The sequence below is a fragment of the Leptodactylus fuscus genome, chromosome 7 (genome assembly GCF_031893055.1).
Source record: "Leptodactylus fuscus isolate aLepFus1 chromosome 7, aLepFus1.hap2, whole genome shotgun sequence".
NCBI classification, from domain to species: Eukaryota; Metazoa; Chordata; class Amphibia; order Anura; family Leptodactylidae; genus Leptodactylus; species Leptodactylus fuscus.
The window spans coordinates 92,659,943-92,678,909 of NC_134271.1; the positions used below are offsets into that span (position 1 = coordinate 92,659,943).

The 18,967-nt window shown below is 42.3% G+C and overlaps 1 protein-coding gene across 4 annotated transcripts in view; it reads right to left on the minus strand.

Moving 5' to 3' along the window:
- Positions 1 to 1,512: 1,512 nt before the first annotated feature.
- Positions 1,513 to 18,967, minus strand: part of FERMT2 (FERM domain containing kindlin 2) — a 64,215-nt gene continuing 46,760 nt past the window's right edge. For 2 of the 4 annotated variants that reach the window (XM_075282528.1, XM_075282526.1), the window contains 8 exons: positions 16,007 to 16,056; positions 13,612 to 13,736; positions 11,685 to 11,791; positions 10,728 to 10,949; positions 9,889 to 9,909; positions 5,863 to 5,987; positions 5,594 to 5,735; positions 1,513 to 3,790 (listed from right to left, as the gene is read on the minus strand). In XM_075282528.1, coding sequence (XP_075138629.1) covers positions 3,617 to 3,790; positions 5,594 to 5,735; positions 5,863 to 5,987; positions 9,889 to 9,909; positions 10,728 to 10,949; positions 11,685 to 11,791; positions 13,612 to 13,736; positions 16,007 to 16,056 — 966 coding nt within the window. In that variant the 3' untranslated portion in view covers positions 1,513 to 3,616. The remainder of the gene's footprint in view (positions 3,791 to 5,593; positions 5,736 to 5,862; positions 5,988 to 9,888; positions 9,910 to 10,727; positions 10,950 to 11,684; positions 11,792 to 13,611; positions 13,737 to 16,006; positions 16,057 to 18,967) is intronic. The other 2 variants (XM_075282529.1, XM_075282527.1) reach the window with 1 other exon arrangement.

Genomic DNA, 18,967 nt, shown 5'->3' on the forward strand with positions numbered 1-18,967 from the left:
GCAGAATCTACACCAGACTTTAAACAAATACACATTTCTATGCAGGCTACTTAAATGAATACAAAACCCAGTCCAGCCCCAGAATAATTTCACCCACCGGGACATTGTCGGTGATGGCGCACATTATGTAGGCAAGTGTGAGAAGAGGTGAATATTTTGTTAGGAGGCATCACCCAGGAGACTTGACTCCGAGACATTCTGGGAGAGATGGTGTATATGAGATTTAGGGTAAGTGGGCAGATGACCCCTATCCTTAATCATCTGGGGGCTGCAGTCTGTAATAGGACTCTAGAAAATGGAAAAGGGCTTAATTTAAGAATATAAAAAAAAAATTAAAAAAAAATGAAATATTCAAATAGTTTTATAGTTTGCCAGAAAAGGAAGCTGTCAGAATTCTGTCTCTAAAATGGAAAGTCTTTGTAAGCTGAAAGCGCAGTGTAATTTCATGACTCACTCAGTTCTGGATTTTTGCGGTGTTTATTTTTGTCAGCGCTATGCAATTAGTGGGCAGTGTCCGTAGACGGCTGTTGAAGTGACCTTTACAAATTATTTTGGATTATTTTAGGGAAAAAAACAAAAACTTAATCATATGCAAAACAGAGATGCAGAGCATTGTAATAAGTCTCCAAAATGATATAAAATAAAGTTTTTTTTTGTTTTTTTTTTTTTCAAGTGAGACAGTCATTACAGGTCTCACTGGGGTCCTCAATCCCCTAAGTTTTACCAGTAGTGAACCTCCAGTGTTAGGGAAAGGTTGATGTATAATTGCATAACTGATCAGCCTTATCATTTAGGAGTCTGACAACCTCAATGAGAGCTATAATGGCAGTCATGTTGGTTGTCACCTAGCCTACACAAACTACAGGAGCAGTTTCTAGGGGTGACTTACGCAGGGTCCTCACCAGCACTTTTACTACATTTGGAGATTCCGTTCCCCCCCTCCGCATGAAAAATACAGAGAGAAAAGCACTGCAAGCACTTTGCTCTCCATATTTTTTGTCCTTTTTCGGGCGGAAACCACACAGACTCATTATAGTCTAGTCTATGGGGTCCGTGGGTTTCCCAAGGTTAACTGCTTTTATATGCGGATTAGGTTTCCATTCGGGGGTTCCCAAGTGCATCCCTGAAACGGAAACCCGAACACAGATGTGAACCGGGCCTTAAACAAGTTGTTCAGAATTATAAGTTAATGAGAACGGCTGAGCTACAGCACCACATATAACCTGCGAACAAGTGTGGTGCTCTTTTGAGGCACCAATTCCCTATCTTATCACGGGTCTCAAGTCATGAACCAAGAACTTCATGGATCTCTTGATGCTGTTAGCTCATTAAACTTGCGGTCCGACTTGTACCATAAAAAATTGCAATGAAAAGTCCATATGTACCTTAGCCCCCAACAGAGCAGAGTCTTAATGCCAAACATATCCCATGGGCAAGAGCAATATGGTTTCTGGAACAAAGATGCTATTTATCTTTAGTCTTATCCTTTTAATATAAAAGAAAACACCAGGCTTTAAATAAAATGTTATCTTTTATTTAAAATAAAAAGCATTTATACATAGTTTTAAATCATAATATAGCATGTCTGAACACAATACTTTACTATGTCGTATGTCTGAGGTGTCTCATGCAGCACTTTGCACTGAACAATTGCAAAATAACACTCTCAAAAACGAAAAATCCCAACACAAATAGAGGTGCCCAGGAGAGCTTCATGAAATATATGGAATTTTATACTAGTTTCATAGGGATTAGAAAAACATGGCGTATTTCTTTCAATAATGACGCCACCAATGTCGCCAGGTTGTGTGTGTTATTGCGGCTCAGCCTCACTTACTTCAGTGGATCTATGCTGCAATACCAGGCACGATCTTCGAACCTTGTGGCACAGTTTCTGGGAATAAAGCAGCCATATTTTTCTAATCTTATACACAAGACCTAAGAAAGACATCTGTAGGTAAAAGTCTACAGTTGCCACCATGTTCTTAAAAATTTTCCAGGAAACTTATAAACCATAATAATCCACTAAGGTAAATGACTACTTGCACAGCTCAAATATGGAAATTTCTGAAGAAGAAAAAAAATTAAATATTTGCTTTAATTATAGTTTGTACTCCCAAGAAGTTGAACATATTCGTTTTTTTGGGACCTTGTATATTACTCATAGACTTCTTTCATGTGTAAATCTATTGGCCATTATGTTCTGGCCTTTCTGCTATGGGCAACATGGTTTATATTTGTCAGAAAGATATGACATAAAGATCCATAGTGTTAGTGTTAATGTTACTTTTAGTGTGCCTTCCTTGTCAACAAGGGACAGGTATGTAGAAAGTACAAAAACTTTAGCACCGCAGCAGCAATGAGCTATATTTTCAGATAGAACGAAAAGAAAAAGTGTACATTTTTGGGTTTTCATTTTAGATTTAGCTCCCAATTACACGGCAGGTTTTTTTTTTTGTCTTATTCTCATACAAAACCTATGCCTTTCCCCCTCTGAATTTACTGGGCTCATCTATACTTCAGTGATAAACAAAAACATTAGGTTGCAGTGAAATATATTTAATACTAAAATAAGGAATACATTCTTAAATGCAGATTACTATAACTGAAGCAACAACAAAAAAAATAGGTGAGCAGGTAACAAAAAAATAAACACTGTACAATTTTATAAAATTTGTGTTTTTACATAAGTTACACAAAAAAAAAAAATAACATATACTTCATTCGACCTTTACTTCATATAGTCATGAAACATTGCATATTTGACGTGAGGACGCTGGTGAACACTACATTTTCAATTTAATACTATACGGTGTAGACAGAAAGCTAAAGGAAACATACAGGGAAATGTAACTGAACGTGATGTACCAACAGCCACATACATAGTGAAGCAGCCAAATACCCAATATATAACATCACAAAAACAATTCTGAGGCAAGATATTGGCATCTATTTCGTCAACAAAACGCTAACTATCTCATTAGGTTACCCTGAACTTAGGTGGCCCCTGAATTGGGCCACAAAATGGCTGCAATCTCTAAGGTATGCTCCAGGTGCCCTGTATTAATAGCTTTTGCCTTAAAAGGCCATAGTGTTCTTGAAAAAGCACAAAAAATTTGACCAGGATTGACCTAATATGTCAAAAGTTACAAGCTAAAAAAAAGTTTCATCAAAAGGGTGAAAAACCCCACAAGGTGAACTTTTTGGGAACGAAAATATAAAAATACATGCAGCAGACCTGATTATTGTGTAATAGTCTAAGCCCTTGATAGTCGTCTAGTTAATGGCTTTATATTCTTGAATTTTCTTCATCCTATGTTCGCCATTGGGCCCCTCAACCAGTGGCAGAAATACGACTGATAAAAAAAAATAAAATTCTCAATTTCTGCCATTTTGTAAACAGCAGATGGTACATACTGTAGTATACAAGTGCTTTGGTTAGTGCCCACAGCTTGTTAAATGCAGAGCTCTCATAGGGTGGATACATTTCAAGCTTATGTTTATTTCATTTTTTTCTTAAGCAGCATACTTAGGAAAAAAAAAAAAAAAAAAGAAATAAAAATAGAAAAAAAACTCAGGTAATCTGGGAGGAGCGCGGTGGGCAAACACAAAGGTCTCACACCCATCCACTTGTGAGTTTAAAAAACATCTCTTCATCAAGACTTTCGTTCTGGTCCTTGGCCCGCGTGGACAGGAAGATGTATCCCCCAATAAATTCATGAACGACTTTACAATCCACCTCTGTGCATATGAAGGAGAGCCTCATCTCATCTGCAAATTCCACTGTTACCTATGGGGATAAATAGGCTTCTATTATTGGCTGTTTTTTGGAAATCTCCACAAAACAAAGTCAAGGAAAGAAAACAACCCCTTATCCAAAGACCACCCATTCCCACCTGTTTTACCTCTACTGGGCAAGCACAAAGCAAATCTTTGTGCACATTTTTGGTATTTGGTGTCACATCATAAGCACTAACCATTTTCTAACAAGCCAAACAGGATTGCCAAGATGTAGAGATGAGCGAGTAGTATTCGATTGAGTAGGTATTTGATTGAATACTACGGTATTCGAAATACTCGTACTCTCCTGATAATACTCGTCTATGGATGAGCTGTGTGAGCAGAGGGAGGGGGCGTTCCTCCCCGCTCCACAGTACAGAGCGATAGGCGCTGCTGGACAGAAGGGCGTCAGAAACATGCCCTGGCTAACTGTCAGAAACACCCTTCTGACTGTAAAGCGCTACGTTACCGGGACCGATAGCGCTTTACCCGGGGCACAGATTGGGAAAGCCGACAGTGCGCTGAATTTCAGCGCACTGTCAGCTTTCCAGCAGTATATAGAACTGCCTGTGCCCAATCTGATGAAAGGTCCTCTTTAATGCATTTCTGGTTTTGGCTCAAGAAACGCAGCAAAATCTGCAACAAAAAAAGCTGCGTTTCCGCAAAGTGGGGCCTTAGCCAAACATGCCAGCTTACAGATGGCATAGATTTTAGGCATCATTTACTCCTGTATTCTGGCTGAATGATGATCTAAAGAGGGTCAGTGGCCCCATCCACCCCATGTCCCCGTGTCAAAGTAAGGGTGGAGGGGAGTAGTTGCAGACTTTGAAGCTGAGTTATTGGTCACCATTTGCAACAAATGATCCAGAGGTTGCTTGTCTTAACCAGTCATGGTATGGAAGCTGGTGGGCAAGAAGAAGTCTACCATAGAGATTGAAGGATTAGTACACCCAATCAGGATTAAAATCAGCAAAGTATGCCATGTAAAGCTAGCCTTACCCATGGTGACCCAGTGGCAGTGTAAAATAACTGGTTGTTTGTGGAAGCACCATTTTGTATTCCACACGACTACCCTTTAAGGAGATTTTCTGGACCTGTAATAGTGACTGTATCTGTCCTAAAAGAGGCCCTTTCACCATTTTGCCCACAGGCAGTTCTATATACTGCCGGAAAGCTGACAGTGCGCTGAGTTCAGCACACTGTCGGCTTTCCCGATCTGTGCCCGGTGTGAAGAGCTTACGGTCCGGTACCGTAGCTCTTCTATGGTCAGAAGGGCGTTTCTGACACTCAAGTCAGAGACGTCCTTCTTCACAGCACAGCCAATCGCGCTGTGCCGGGAGGAACTCCCCCCTCCCTCCCTGATAATGCTAGTCTATGGACGAGTACTGCGAGCAGAGGGAGGGGGCGTTCCTCGCAGCTCTCACAGCACAGTGCGATTGGCTGTGCTGTGAAGAAGGACGTCTCTGACTGAGTGTCAGAAACGCCCTTCTGACCATAGAAGAGCTACGGTACCGGGACCGTAAGCTCTTCACACCGGGCCCACATCGGGAAAGCCGACAGTGCGCTGAACTCAGCGCACTGTCAGCTTTCCGGCAGTATATAGAACTGCCTGTGGGCAAAATGGTGAAAGGTCCTCTTTAAGTCATAACAGAAGTAAACATACAGCACTCCTGGTATTCAGTCACTGGTTTCAATTGACATTTACTGACATGGGAATAACAACCTTAAAATCCCTCCAAATGGACACCCTGACAGTTAAGCCTGTAAGCTTGGCCTTATTAATATATTTTTTTGTATGTTACATTTATCTTACCATCTTGATTTCCCAGTTGACATTCCACTGCTTCATGTTACTAAACCTCCATGTTTTAATGGCATCTCCAGTGTTGGCATCCATCCTGATGAGTCGATTATAGGCAATGCCTATCAGCTCCTCCTTCTTCCCACCTTGGAATCTGCATAAGACAACAATTTGCATTAGTATTTGGCTAGCTGAGCAATATTAGACTTTATACAAAGCTTGGTGATGGTTCCACACCTCTCAAAATGCAACACAACAAACCAGTCATCGCTAACACCCACCTGGCAAGAAAGTGAGTAATGCCAAATTCAGGTAATGACTGCCATGCTTGAATAAACCGCATCTTGGCTTCTATTAGACTCATCTGAGCAACATTCTGATGCGCTTCCAGAATACGGGCTGTAATCTGAATAAAAGAAGAAGACCCATTACACCAAGAAGTATTTCCATCAAAAATTTCTAGGCTAGATACTAGATAATGTAGGGGTTTCTCTATAAATAAAATTAAAGTGAGAACATGTCTGATATATCTTATGTATCAATTCCTCACCATTTGCAAGACCTCTGCTTGCCATTAGTGAATGAGATCAATATTTTTTATATGCACAGGCAGCAAACCTTGTACATTTTTCTGACACTCTGATCTGAGGGTCAGAAAAATAGAAAAACAGATTCCCTTAACAGATACACATGAAAGAATTTGTATCTCTCTTCTAAGGACTTTAAATATAAAAACAAAACACACACTGACTTGCACTCTCTTGATATGTATATAGCAGATTATTCAGACTGTAGGTCACATGCATCAGATTATGTCTAGAACAGTGTATAGATAGAGGAGGGGAAAGGGGTGAGTAGGGAAGAGAAAAACAGCAGCAAAAACACAGGTACTGGCCAGGGCCCCACGGGCTCATGGCAATAAACGCCACAGGAAAAGTCACAGTATTTTACAGTACCTGCAAAGTGTATGGGATTCATGAAAATCCCATGCTCACTTTGGGGGGGAATTCGTGGTGCGGAGGAAAATTCTGTGAACTTTCTGTTCAAAGCGCTGCGAGAAGAACCGCGTTGCGTTCACGCCGCAGTTGTTCCCGCAGTGCTTTAGCGCAGCATTTCAGGCCCATGGGGCCTTAGCCTGACGAGTTTGAGTCTAAAACGGAGGGACCAAAATAAGGTGCAAGGTGACTCTGGGAGTGATAGTTGTGCATTTAAACCTGCCAGCAAATCAGAACTAGTACACCCTTTACCCTGGTAAGTGCTGCTTCGTCCAAGGAGAGACTATGCCTAAATGCAATCCTAACCCACCTGGTTTGACATGAATACAGCAGGTGGTGCCTTATATTAAAGGGATTCCATTATTGGCTATAGTGATTTTTAACTAAGCATATATTTGCATAGCCTTTAGAAAGGTTATTCCAGATGTACCTGTTTAGCAATCCTTGTTTTTGAATTATTCTGCTTTTATTGATATGCTTAGCCTCCAGGGTGCACTCTGGAAGTCTCTGTGATGCTCTCTGAGCACTGTGTGATCTGTGTAAACAGGGGGGAGGTGAGGGCAGGGAAGGCTGCTGCTGAAGAGTTATCAGCCTTCCCTGCTCTCACCTCCCCGCTGTATACACAGATCAGACAGTGCTCAGAGAGCATCACAGAGACTTCCAGAGGGCACCTATATCAATAAAAGCAGGTTAATCACTAAAATCACTATAGCCAATGATAGAATCCCTTTAGCTGTCAAGGGAGGGCGGAGTCAGGCAGGAGCAGACAAGGGCTGAGACGGAGCTCTGACAATGGCTGCCTCTGAATGGAGCTCTAAATCATACCCCCTTTCCCACTCCTGTCTAGCACCACCCACCTGACAGTGCAGAGCTTAAATATCAATTCAGGCACCGAGACTAACAGAACTTATTACTAGAGTGAAAGATTGAATCCACAAAAAAAAAAAGTCTCCTCTATTCTGTATACACTGTATCAATGACTTGTGACTAGCATAATGTGTTCCCCTATTACAGAACAGGTCGTCAGATCCTCAACATCCCAATGTAAAGCACTGTTTTTATGGCTCTGCTACTGATGTTCAACTACAAGTGCCAGCAGTCTGTCATAGCTTGCTTCAACATGTAGCTTTACAACATAGAAAGTTTAGAAGCCCTGAGCCCAAATGCAAGTCAACCATAGTGGTAGTGGTCTTGTTATATAGAAGAGGGGCCCTTGAAGTCCCCTGCCCCACCAGGTAACCAACATGACTACAACTTCTGCACTCTACACCTAGGTCAGTGAAGAAGAGTAAAAAGTCAGACACAAATTATAAGATAATGTTTTACTATTCACTCTTGTATAACTGAAGTGACCAGTATTGTAGGTGCTGTCCCTTTAGATGTTGGGATACTATCAGGCCAGGGGCCAGCTTCAGTGACCAACTCCCATCATTCCAGATACTTCTGGACTTAGTTACTACTCTGTGAATACGGGCGACTACTAAGCACATTCCAATCACATAATCGGATCATTACATCCTTCCTTTTACTAGCAGATGACAAGCATTCCAGTGCTGAGCGGCTGAAGTGAAGCTTAGGAGTCCGGGGCATGAAGGGCATGTTGTAATTGCCACTATTATCTACAGCTAGTGTAATACTCAGTTTATACTATCCTGTTAATAAACTAGCACTAACTAGCACTATTTAGGAGTTTACAGTGCAATCAATAAGATGAAAGCATAGTCCCAAGTTAGAATAAGGTTATGTTCACATCTGCCTCAAAGTCTCTGCTCGAAGCCTCCAGCACAGAGTCCATCTAAAGAATGGGGATGAAAAGGTCCTGTTAATGTCAGGGGGTGGGAACCGGGGAGATGGGGAACCCCGATACCCACTGGATCCATTCAGATCCGCTGATGTCCACCAAAGAACGGATCCAACTTTATTGTTTAATCGGTTCTTTTGTTCCAATGACGGATTAGAAGATTGGATTAAACAATGTAAGTGTGAAAGCACCACTAAGGTTCCAAAATAATAGACAAGTAGTGATTTCCTTATATAATGCTACTATCAGAATTGCTATCTAGCATATACATGGATTTTCAGCTGCGTTCTACTGAAACAGAACAAGGACACTATTGAATATTTCAGTTTCTCTAAGGAGCTTTGCTTATATTGCCACATACTCTCTAGAGAAACCCTAGACATTCTTGTAACTATATAGTGCACCTCCAATTATATATATATATATATATATATATATATATATATATATATATTGAGAGAGTGAAGGTTGTGGTCTGGGAAGACAGGTATGTCCCAGCCAGGCAGCTAAAGGGTGTTTGGTAAAAGACCAAACCAGGGAGGTCAGCTGACTAATCAAGGCCTGATAATAGTCAGTGTGGTGCCACACTCCTAGTCCTCACACACAGACAGAGCTGACCTGTCCAGACTGGACCTCCAAAGCAGGTACTGTGCCACCCGTTGCTGTTGCCAAGGTGGAAGATTGATAGCCAGTCTCCTGTATAGTCAGGGAAAAGTTTCCTTACGTTTAAGTTAGTGTCTCAGCCAAGAAGGGTTTTGTTTATTCTGTGCCTCTGCAAAGGCAGTGTATGCGCTACAAGTGAAAAGCCTAAACTTGTGTGCAATCCAGTGTCTGTTTCTCTCTATCTGTTCATAAATGAATAATACATGTGAATATAAGACACGTTGTAATATATCATTTAGGAAATAAGTTTCCATTTATCAAGTAGAATTACTTTTTACATATTAGTCTGAGGACAAGGAAAAGAAAAGGCGGCTGCTGCTAGTAAACTTTGCTATTCTTTAATTCAAGGAGCTCTTTTATTACTGCTTTGCTACCAGTGCACAGAATGAGACGATAAATCAAATAACAGCCCTCTTCCCCCTCCCTTCTCTGTAGAGTTCTGTGGACAGGTTCTATGTTTAAAAAAAAAAACAAAAAAAAAAAAAACACCCACGCTGATAAAGAGGAGATTGGGGATGGAAGGAAAGCATGGGAAAGCTTCCCTTATCTTCTATTTACCTGAACTATTCAGTTATTTTCTAGAAAACATTGAACCCACATTCTCAAAAAGATTGAAGAAAATGGATCAGATTCTACTCCCACTACTAAATGAGAAGTCCGTGTCATGTCTGTCACAAAAAGTAACCAAGTGCGGTTATGTATGCGTGTGTGTGTGTGTGTGTATATATCATAATAAATAGCAGAAAATCTAAAATTTAAGCAATCTTTAAAAAGGAAAGAAAAATAAAATCAGCATGACATGGGAAATTTGCCATCTAAACACATGACTCCTTAAGCTTGGAACTTACCAAGTCTCTTACATAGCCTGGCTGCAGGTGGCAATGTCGAGAAATGGAAAATAATAGGATAAGGAGGAAGATAAAACAAAAAGAGTAAATACGGATGAGCTAAAGAAAAAGGTTCTGCAGTTATCAAAGAGCCACAAAAAAAACAAAAAACAAACCAAAAGCAAAAAAGTGAACGCAAGCAAAGTGAGAGCTGAGAGCTACAGATGGAAGAGGGGGTTGTGCCACAGTGGCAGAACACGTGGGCACCGCCGTTATGAGTGCCTTAGTTCAGTAGTTCAGACATTTCACAGCCCCATGCCAAGGGATCCAAAAGCAGGTATTAGTGGGTGAGGAACAGAACAACCATTTACCATAGTGGTCATTAAACCTCGCTATATAGCAAGACACTAGCAACCACAAAAGAGTGACGCTTGACTGACCATCCCACAACATATGGCTCCATTTCTATATATAGATATATTTCTGTTCTCAATTTTAGTAAAATTTTAAATGATAAATTGCAAGACTATTAACCAATGTCCTAAATGTCTCAGTGCCAAGCAGCCAGCTGATATGTGTATAAGCATTCCACGCATTCCCCTGGCACAGCACATCCTGCTTTATGCTGCAGCCTGCTGTCATGAGATTCTGTGGGACAGAAACGTCCCATCTGACCTCTGGGACCACAACCAAAAGCCACTTCCCGGATGTAGCAACTGTGTCATTAACCCTTTGCACTGCCATTTGTCAAACTGCTGCTTGTAGCTACTAAATCCTATAACCAATGCATAAATGCCCTGAACCTTGTGCCCGAAGCAAGGCAGGCAATGGTGTTCAAATCACGTCAACACATCCATTACCTGCTTGTTCTTGTACTTCTTCAAATACCGGGGTGATACAACACACTCTGGGTTGATGTCAGAGTTGACTTGGTCTGGAATGAACTGTGGGTCAGGGTTCAAATGTTGCATTTTCAGGAAAGACAAGATATTCTGCACTTCTAGGTTGTAAGAACTGTCCGCCATGGTCTTGCCCTTGGATGCCAATCTACATGCTGCCATCCAGTGAGCATACTGCTTCTCCTGCAGGGTTAAGGATAAGAAGGGTTTAATTCTACCTTATAAAAGTAGCTAATAGCAGGCAGTCTCTATAGGTCAACATAAGGTGCAGGCTTAGACTCAGATTTACTATTAAGTGAGAATATATATATATGTGCAGTGAAAAATATCCAGACAGCAGACTTGTGTTCCCTTGTACTATGAAAGGGGATCCGCCACTGCCCAGCGATGATGCTGGACTGTAGAGACCACTCCCTGACAAACTAAAGGCACCAATTTTTCTGTAATGGGCATGCCCTGTGTTAGAGGACATGAAAGGTCCTTTTTAAAGTCATGGACTAAACCTCAACATTAAGCGTCAAAGCAATCTGGACGAACAGCAAGTTGACCAATTTCTGCATATTATTATATGGTAAGACTTAGGGTTTTGACTGGAATCAAAGCTTACAGGCATGGCCACCCTAATCCCAATACTAGAGGATAAAATTTGGGACATGCAAGTAAATTGCTCCTGAAACAGAGATTCAACCTTAGGGGTGTAAATCCTACGTGGGGCAAACTAGCTGCTAATAAACAGGGCACCATCAACGGCCTAGCTGTTAAAGCTCGCCAGTACCACAGATATTACAAGTTTATAACAGTACTATTTATTGTACACTGCCTAGTTACTGCTTGGCATTATATAACAAGATGGGTCGTAGAACTGATGATATTGCCATATTAGCAATAACATTCATGCCGCCGTATGCAATTTCTTACGTTTTCACACCGGAGCCAGATTTCGTTCATTCCTTCAGCAACTGGTATGAGGAGCTTAATGATAAACTTCTGGCCAGATATGTTAACATCTGGAGTTACTTCACAGCCTGGAAAACAGGAAGAATTGGTACATTTTATTGCCCCAGGTTCTCACAGAGAACATTCATATTAAAATATGGCTGAGGACTAGAACATCACATATGCCATAATAATTATTTGCATCTGGATATTGGTTTAGCCTTATTCCAGCTTCATATTCTCCTGTAGTGCTCACGAGAGCATGGAAGGAAACGAGAACTATATGAAAATACATTGTAGGAAGTGGGAACCCAGTCCAGGGCATTGAAGTGTTCATTAGTTTAAAGAATTGATGCACCCCAGGAAAATCCCAGCCCCCGAATGCTCAAGGCTCCGGTTTTAACTAAAGATGCAAATCATATCATAACTTAATCCTAATAGGTTCCTACATCCAGACAGGAGGGAAAATTGCAGCTACAGTCAGTCTACATAGGAATATCCTCTCCCAAACTAAGACTAAGTGAAGATACAATGATCATGCCATCAAGGTCAAAACAAAAAGCTGTGCACAATCTTTTTGCCGCTAGAAGCCGCAGTCACAAGTCTTGAGGTCGCAAAGGGACTCTCTTCACTCACATTAATGACGGTATAACGAGACGATCATGGCAATGTTTTCTCACACAGCAAGGGTCACAACCAAAGTAGCCATGTAGCCCAAGCCTTATGGTAATGTGTTAACATCAGCCTATATACAGGTCATATTATGTTTGTTATTTATTTTTCAAAAAAAAAAAAAGTAGTCAGTGATTGTTTTTGTGAGTTTTGGATACATTGCCCAAAAGTATATATAACACACAAAAAAATAAAGCTTGGCAATGTTGGGCTGCATGCCAATATGAACCGTGCACATCTATGATACTGTAAAGTTACGTTTAGGCCCTCTGAGACTCCAGTGCTGGGTCATACTTGTTACCTCCGCACCTCCTATGGTTACGCCCAGTTTGTAAATTAACTTTCTACATTTTTTGTATTTCTGCGGCTTTGTTGTTTGGGGGAGAAGTTGGGATTGGATCTGCTGACATATGTAATAATATCATGCAACCCATCAGTCACCTATGTTACAGGGCAGCTATTAAGGAGCTTTGCTCCCCTTGGCCACCAGATGTAACTAAGAAAGCTTCTAATAGGTTCCAAGGTTAGAAAAGCAAATCTAATTGATTATTATAAGACAGATCAAGCTTGGTTATCATACAAATTACATCTTAGAGGATCATTGACTGTATACAAAACAGAGAATACAAATCAATACCCAACTGTCTCTACCACACAGAATCACATCTTCAGAGTGATAGAACTGTGCTCCAGTTACAATACTGAGGGACCGACATTCCAGTAAGCTCAGTCACTGGCTTTTAGAGCAGGTCAATGTACCAAAAAGGTATTCTTGGCGCCATATGTCATGACTGTGGCCTGACATCATTTGGCAGCTAGAATGTTTACTGTACAGCTATACAGGGGAACTGGTGACTGTACAATGTAACTTACACTCAGAGCTCCAGAATATTTTATATTTAACACCTTGCTGAATAACACAGGGTGTTTACTAAAGAAAAAAAAAAATGCCCATCCACCCAGACCAAAAAAGTTACAGAATGCTTGATTTATTTTCTAGTTTATTAATACATCACAGTATGCGTACTGCACTAGCACTAACTACAATAAACAAGAGTAGAACTACTATAATACTGCCACCTATGTACAGAAATAACTTGTATGTAGGGTGTGGTATTGTATAATATGTCCCCACATAAAAATAAGAAGGTAGCTACATATATATATATATATATATATATATATATGTAGTATTCTATAACTTACAGAATACTGACCCCTATTGTCTCATATTTACCTCTCAGGTTCATCTGGTGTGCAGGGGTTCCGTTAGCTTCTTCTTTACTCTTGTAACAGGATATGGAAGTGTCTTTGAATGTGCACCAATACTGCTTGTAGCCTTTAAGAGTCAGTTTCTTGGGTCTATTGTGTTAAGAAAACAAAAACAGAATTAAGTTTTTTTTCCCTTTAACATCTTTTGTTTATTTCATGAGTAAGCAATCACAAGATGGTCATCAGCAGTGGATCTACTTCTAACGGTACATGTCCCAATTTCTCAGGGTCCAATTTAGCAAAATATCAGATGATCTAGTCAGATGGTATTTATTATACATGCTGCAGGGCCTTCTATGTGATGGAGTGGAACAAAGATTATGTGACCTTTTAGGCACCATGCTGAACGATTCACTGTAAAGGTCCTGCACCTGTCATGTGACCTTTACTATATAAATAAAGAGGCATGTGTGAAAGGTCCTTCTGTATACATGTATATGGTCGGCGCTCTGAAAATTGGCTCTTAAGAGCTGTGCATGTTTTATTACATACATCATCATAAGGCCAGAGCAGATTTTTATCACTAGTCAGTAAGTAAACAAGGTATCTATTGAGTGCTTGAAAACACACAGCTTAAAGGATTATTTTTTTCATACATAGTACAATGACTAGTACTGTGTACACCTATTTTCTGTGTATCATCCCTGAAAACTCCTATAGGCTAAAGCCCCACGGGATGTGCCTCAGAAAAAAAAGCACTGTGGGGAAAAAACCACGGCGGCAACACATCGCGGTTCTTCCAGCAGCGCGTCAGACAGAAAGTTCGCGGAGTTTTCCTGCACGGACTTTCTATTACAATTACACCTGTGGGGAAACTGACGCTTCTGTAGATATAATTGACTGCACCGGTTTTACCCATCCACTTTGCCCTTAGTGTAAAACACCACAATTTTTCTAACGGCGTTTCCATCCCGCGGGGCCCCGGCCTTAAAAAGATTTAAAGGTAGCACAAGAATATTGTTTCCAATGCCGCCCACCAAATGGAAATTGGATCTTCAAGAGAATGTTTTTGGCAGAATTCTTTAAATTTTTTTTTTTTTTTTTTTTTTTAAACAAAACAATGTGGATTTCATGCACTCCTAGGTTTGTTTTTATTTCTGTAATAAATTAAAAGGAGATCATCCCTCCGCTTCGATGGCCATGTGTTCAGCATTGAGGCCTTTGTTAGGATTCTGCCCAGGCAGCTCTGGAATCCTTCCAAACTTCAATTGGATAAGCAGAGAAAGAGATTGGGAGTTAATGAAGATTGTCCTATAAATAGAGCAGATTTTGGAAGTGGTGCCGCTGGAGCTTGACATTTCAGGAGTTGCAATGAAAAAGCAGATTGGGTTACTGCCACCCCATATTCTGACAGCTCTGCTATTGTACCTCCCTATGCCCTAGAGGTCTCCAGTGTCCTGACCTTTAAGAATCTCTTGTGCCTGGAACACAAATAGCACTTGGAGAGATCATGAAGACCAATATCGTGTCATTTTTGACGTGCCAACAGCCCGCGGAACAGGTTTTTATAAGAGCACAAACAAGACATGGGCAGTGGACCAATTTCTAGTCTTTTACATAGACGTGGCCAGCAAAGGTGTCACTTTTATTTCCCAATTTATATTTCCTTCCCACATACAGAGCCAGTGGAAAATACATCAAGATCATAAACCTTATATTAGAAAGGCAAAGATGTTATATCCATTCTGGGTAGATGAAACATGTACAATGATTTGGGTTCACATCTGACAGAGTCTCCATTAGGACGGTCACGAATTCCTTAATATTTGATGGGAACCATGTATCTATTTTCCAGTCCAAATGACAGACACTGCAATGGAACTTGACAGACCCCATTATAAGTCAATGTGAATCTAGTCTTGGTGACAATTGTGCAACAGATTGACAGATGTGAACAAAGTCTAAATTTCTAGATACAATTTTATAGCAGCTGAAGCTTTTCTAATACAGAGCTTTAAAACTCCTGCATTCACAGTCAATGCAAATTTGTCAACATTAGAGCACCATGTCAAGGCGTGGCCACAACTCGTCACTACAAGGGGCATGGTCTCGTGGCAAGAAGTAGGAAAGTGTGCTGGCCACTTCCCTTGTTGTGAGATGACCAAAATATACTGTGTCTAATTCACAAAGAGTCGCCTGGGCTCAGGAGATTTGCCATCTCTTCAGGAAGTACAGGAGGTCTCACCTTATTTTGGGAGCCACCCAGACATTCCAGGAGACTTGGCAAGAATGCGTTAAAGTGACTGTCCAGTCTGAGGCTCAAAAATAATATACAAGTCAGTGGATACTGGGGGATGATCCTCTGGAGTACTGGGCGTGACCATAAATTACGGTGACTGGTGTAAGAACTGAGTACTCACTTGAAGATCTTTAAGTTGTCTGTAAGTTCTGGAATGGAGGTGATGTCACCCTAAAAGAAAAGACATTACTCAGAGTGAAATATTTAATAGTCCTGACACCCCACAATGACATAGAAGAGTTCCAAGCTCATGACCCCCAAGCTGGTGTATCAAGAGGGGAATTTCCTCTTTTCGCTTTTGTTTAGCCTTTAAAAGGAGCAGTGCTATTAGTAAAGGTAAGAAATAATACAGTCATCAATATCTGTCAAGATTTTCTTGTTATCTAGCCATAACCAAAATGACCAAGTCTGTATATACATTATATAGGTCAGTGGGGTTGGGAATTTTTACCTTAAAAAAGTTAGAAATATTTGATGTGGGCTTCCTCATCCTACCACCTAGCTATCTAGTATAGTAAGGAAAGGGTCGATCATGATTTGCAATGGGAGGAGAAAGCCTGTACTGAATATACCAGACGCCAGGGCAGGACTAACATCGATTCATGAAAATCAGAATCACAATTCTTTGCAATGAATTGAATTGACAAAATCAATCAAATGAATTCACAGTCCTAATAACCATTTCTTTAGATGGCCAGCATGTAGTCCTACATTTTCCCTATAAACATGTATGGCTGTGACTAGGTGTTTGCTCCTTTTAGATCCATAGAACAGTTCACATTTCTGCTTGCTATAACCGGAGACAAACCCTGGCCTATCTGCACCGGTGTCATCCATGTGACCGGACAGCTTTGCACTAGTTGTGATCCAAGCTTCCCCAAAGCGTTGCTCTCCAGAACCCAGCACAATTCTGACTTTGATTAAGACATAACTACAGAAGAAAACAACATGTAATGAGACAACTAGGAAAAGTTTTAAAGGGCATGGTGGGAGTTGAAGCTTTGCAACAGCCAGAGGTGGGAGACTACTGTAGTAAACATGGACGATACTAATGGGAAGGAAGGAAAAAGAATTCTGGTCATCTTCAGCAGGCAGCATTGCCTTGTATGCAGCTATTGGAGGAAGGGGGGGGGGGATGTTTTGGGAAGGGATTTCAGCTTTAAACTAATGATCTGGCAGAACAAAGTCTTTATGAGAACGTGACCTTTAACATTCATTAGTTTATTGTTTAGAAAGACAATCCTTCCAGCAGAATCCTGACACATTGAATTGTATAGATAGAAGGCAGGAATCCGTATTTATGAGGAACAGGGAGAACAGGAGACGGTACTATTCCGTTATCGGGCCAGCAGCAGCGCATTTCAGCACCAGCTTTCGGGACAGCAGTTCAGTTCAGCAGCGGGAATTACAATGACATCCGAGGACTGCTGGCCCGATGCTTGTGCCCAGTAGCCAGTACATCAATGACCCCCCCTCCATCTCCTCCTCCTTCCAGTGCTGCCCCCCAGCTCTCCTTACATCTACCCCGTACCCTCTCCCCGCCACATGACTAAGCCGATGCTGGCCCGATGATAGAGGCCGTGCTTGTGTGTAGTAGGCAGTACATCGATCGATGCCCTCATCCTCCTCTTCCTTCCAGTGCTGCCCCCCAGCTCTTCTTACATCTGCCCCGTACCCTCTCCCTGTAATAGGCCTCACCGTAAATCTTGAGCAATGAATGCTACTAGATAGCCGCCGGACGCTGCAGAAAGTTTGTCCCTCCGGCTCGCTGTAGCTCACCGTTCCTATAGTCGGCGTGTTTCTTGTCAGGGCCTGGATTGAGCCCCGGTGTCTTTCCTTTCGGTCTCGGTACTAGCGCTGAGGTGAGGCCTAGTCGTGTGGCGGGGAGAGGGTACGGGGAAGATGTAAGGAGAGCTGGGGGGCAGCACTGGCAGGAGGAGAAGGATGGGGGAGGGGGGTCATCGATGTACTGGTTACTGGGCACAAGCATCGGGCCAGCAGTCCTCGGATGTCATTGTAATTCCCGCTGCTGAACTGCTGTCCCGAAAGCTGCTGCTGAACTGCGCTGCTGCTGGCCCGATAACGGAATAGTACCATTCCCGCTGCTGAACTGAACTGCTGTCCCGAAAGCTGGTGCTGAAATGCGCTGCTGCTGGCCCGATAACGGAATAGTACCGGAGGGTACTATTCCGTTATCGGGCCAGCAGCAGCGCAGTTCAGCAGCAGCTTTCGGGACAGCAGTTCAGTTCAGCAGCGGGAATTACAATGACATCCGAGGACTGCTGGCCCGATGCTTGTGCCCAGTAGCCAGTACATCAATGACCCCCCCTCCATCTCCTCCTCCTTCCAGTGCTGCCCCCCAGCTCTCCTTACATCTACCCCGTACCCTCTCCCCGCCACATGACTAAGCCGATGCTGGCCCGATGATAGAGGCCGTGCTTGTGTGTAGTAGGCAGTACATCGATCGATGCCCTCATCCTCCTCTTCCTTCCAGTGCTGCCCCCCAGCTCTTCTTACATCTGCCCCGTACCCTCTCCCTGTAATAGGCCTCACCGTAAATCTTGAGCAATGAATGCTACTAGATAGCCGCCGGACGCTGCAGAAAGTTTGTCCCTCCGGCTCGCTGTAGCTCACCGTTCCTATAGTCGGCGTGTTTCTTGTCAGGGCCTGGATTGAGCCCCGGTGTCTTTCCTTTCGGTCTCGGTACTAGCGCTGAGGTGAGGCCTAGTCGTGTGGCGGGGAGAGGGTACGGGGAAGATGTAAGGAGAGCTGGGGGGCAGCACTGGCAGGAGGAGAAGGATGGGGGAGGGGGGTCATCGATGTACTGGTTACTGGGCACAAGCATCGGGCCAGCAGTCCTCGGATGTCATTGTAATTCCCGCTGCTGAACTGCTGTCCCGAAAGCTGCTGCTGAACTGCGCTGCTGCTGGCCCGATAACGGAATAGTACCCTATTCCGTTATCGGGCCAGCAGCAGCGCATTTCAGCACCAGCTTTCGGGACAGCAGTTCAGTTCAGCAGCGGGAATTACAATGACATCCGAGGACTGCTGGCCCGATGCTTGTGCCCAGTAGCCAGTACAT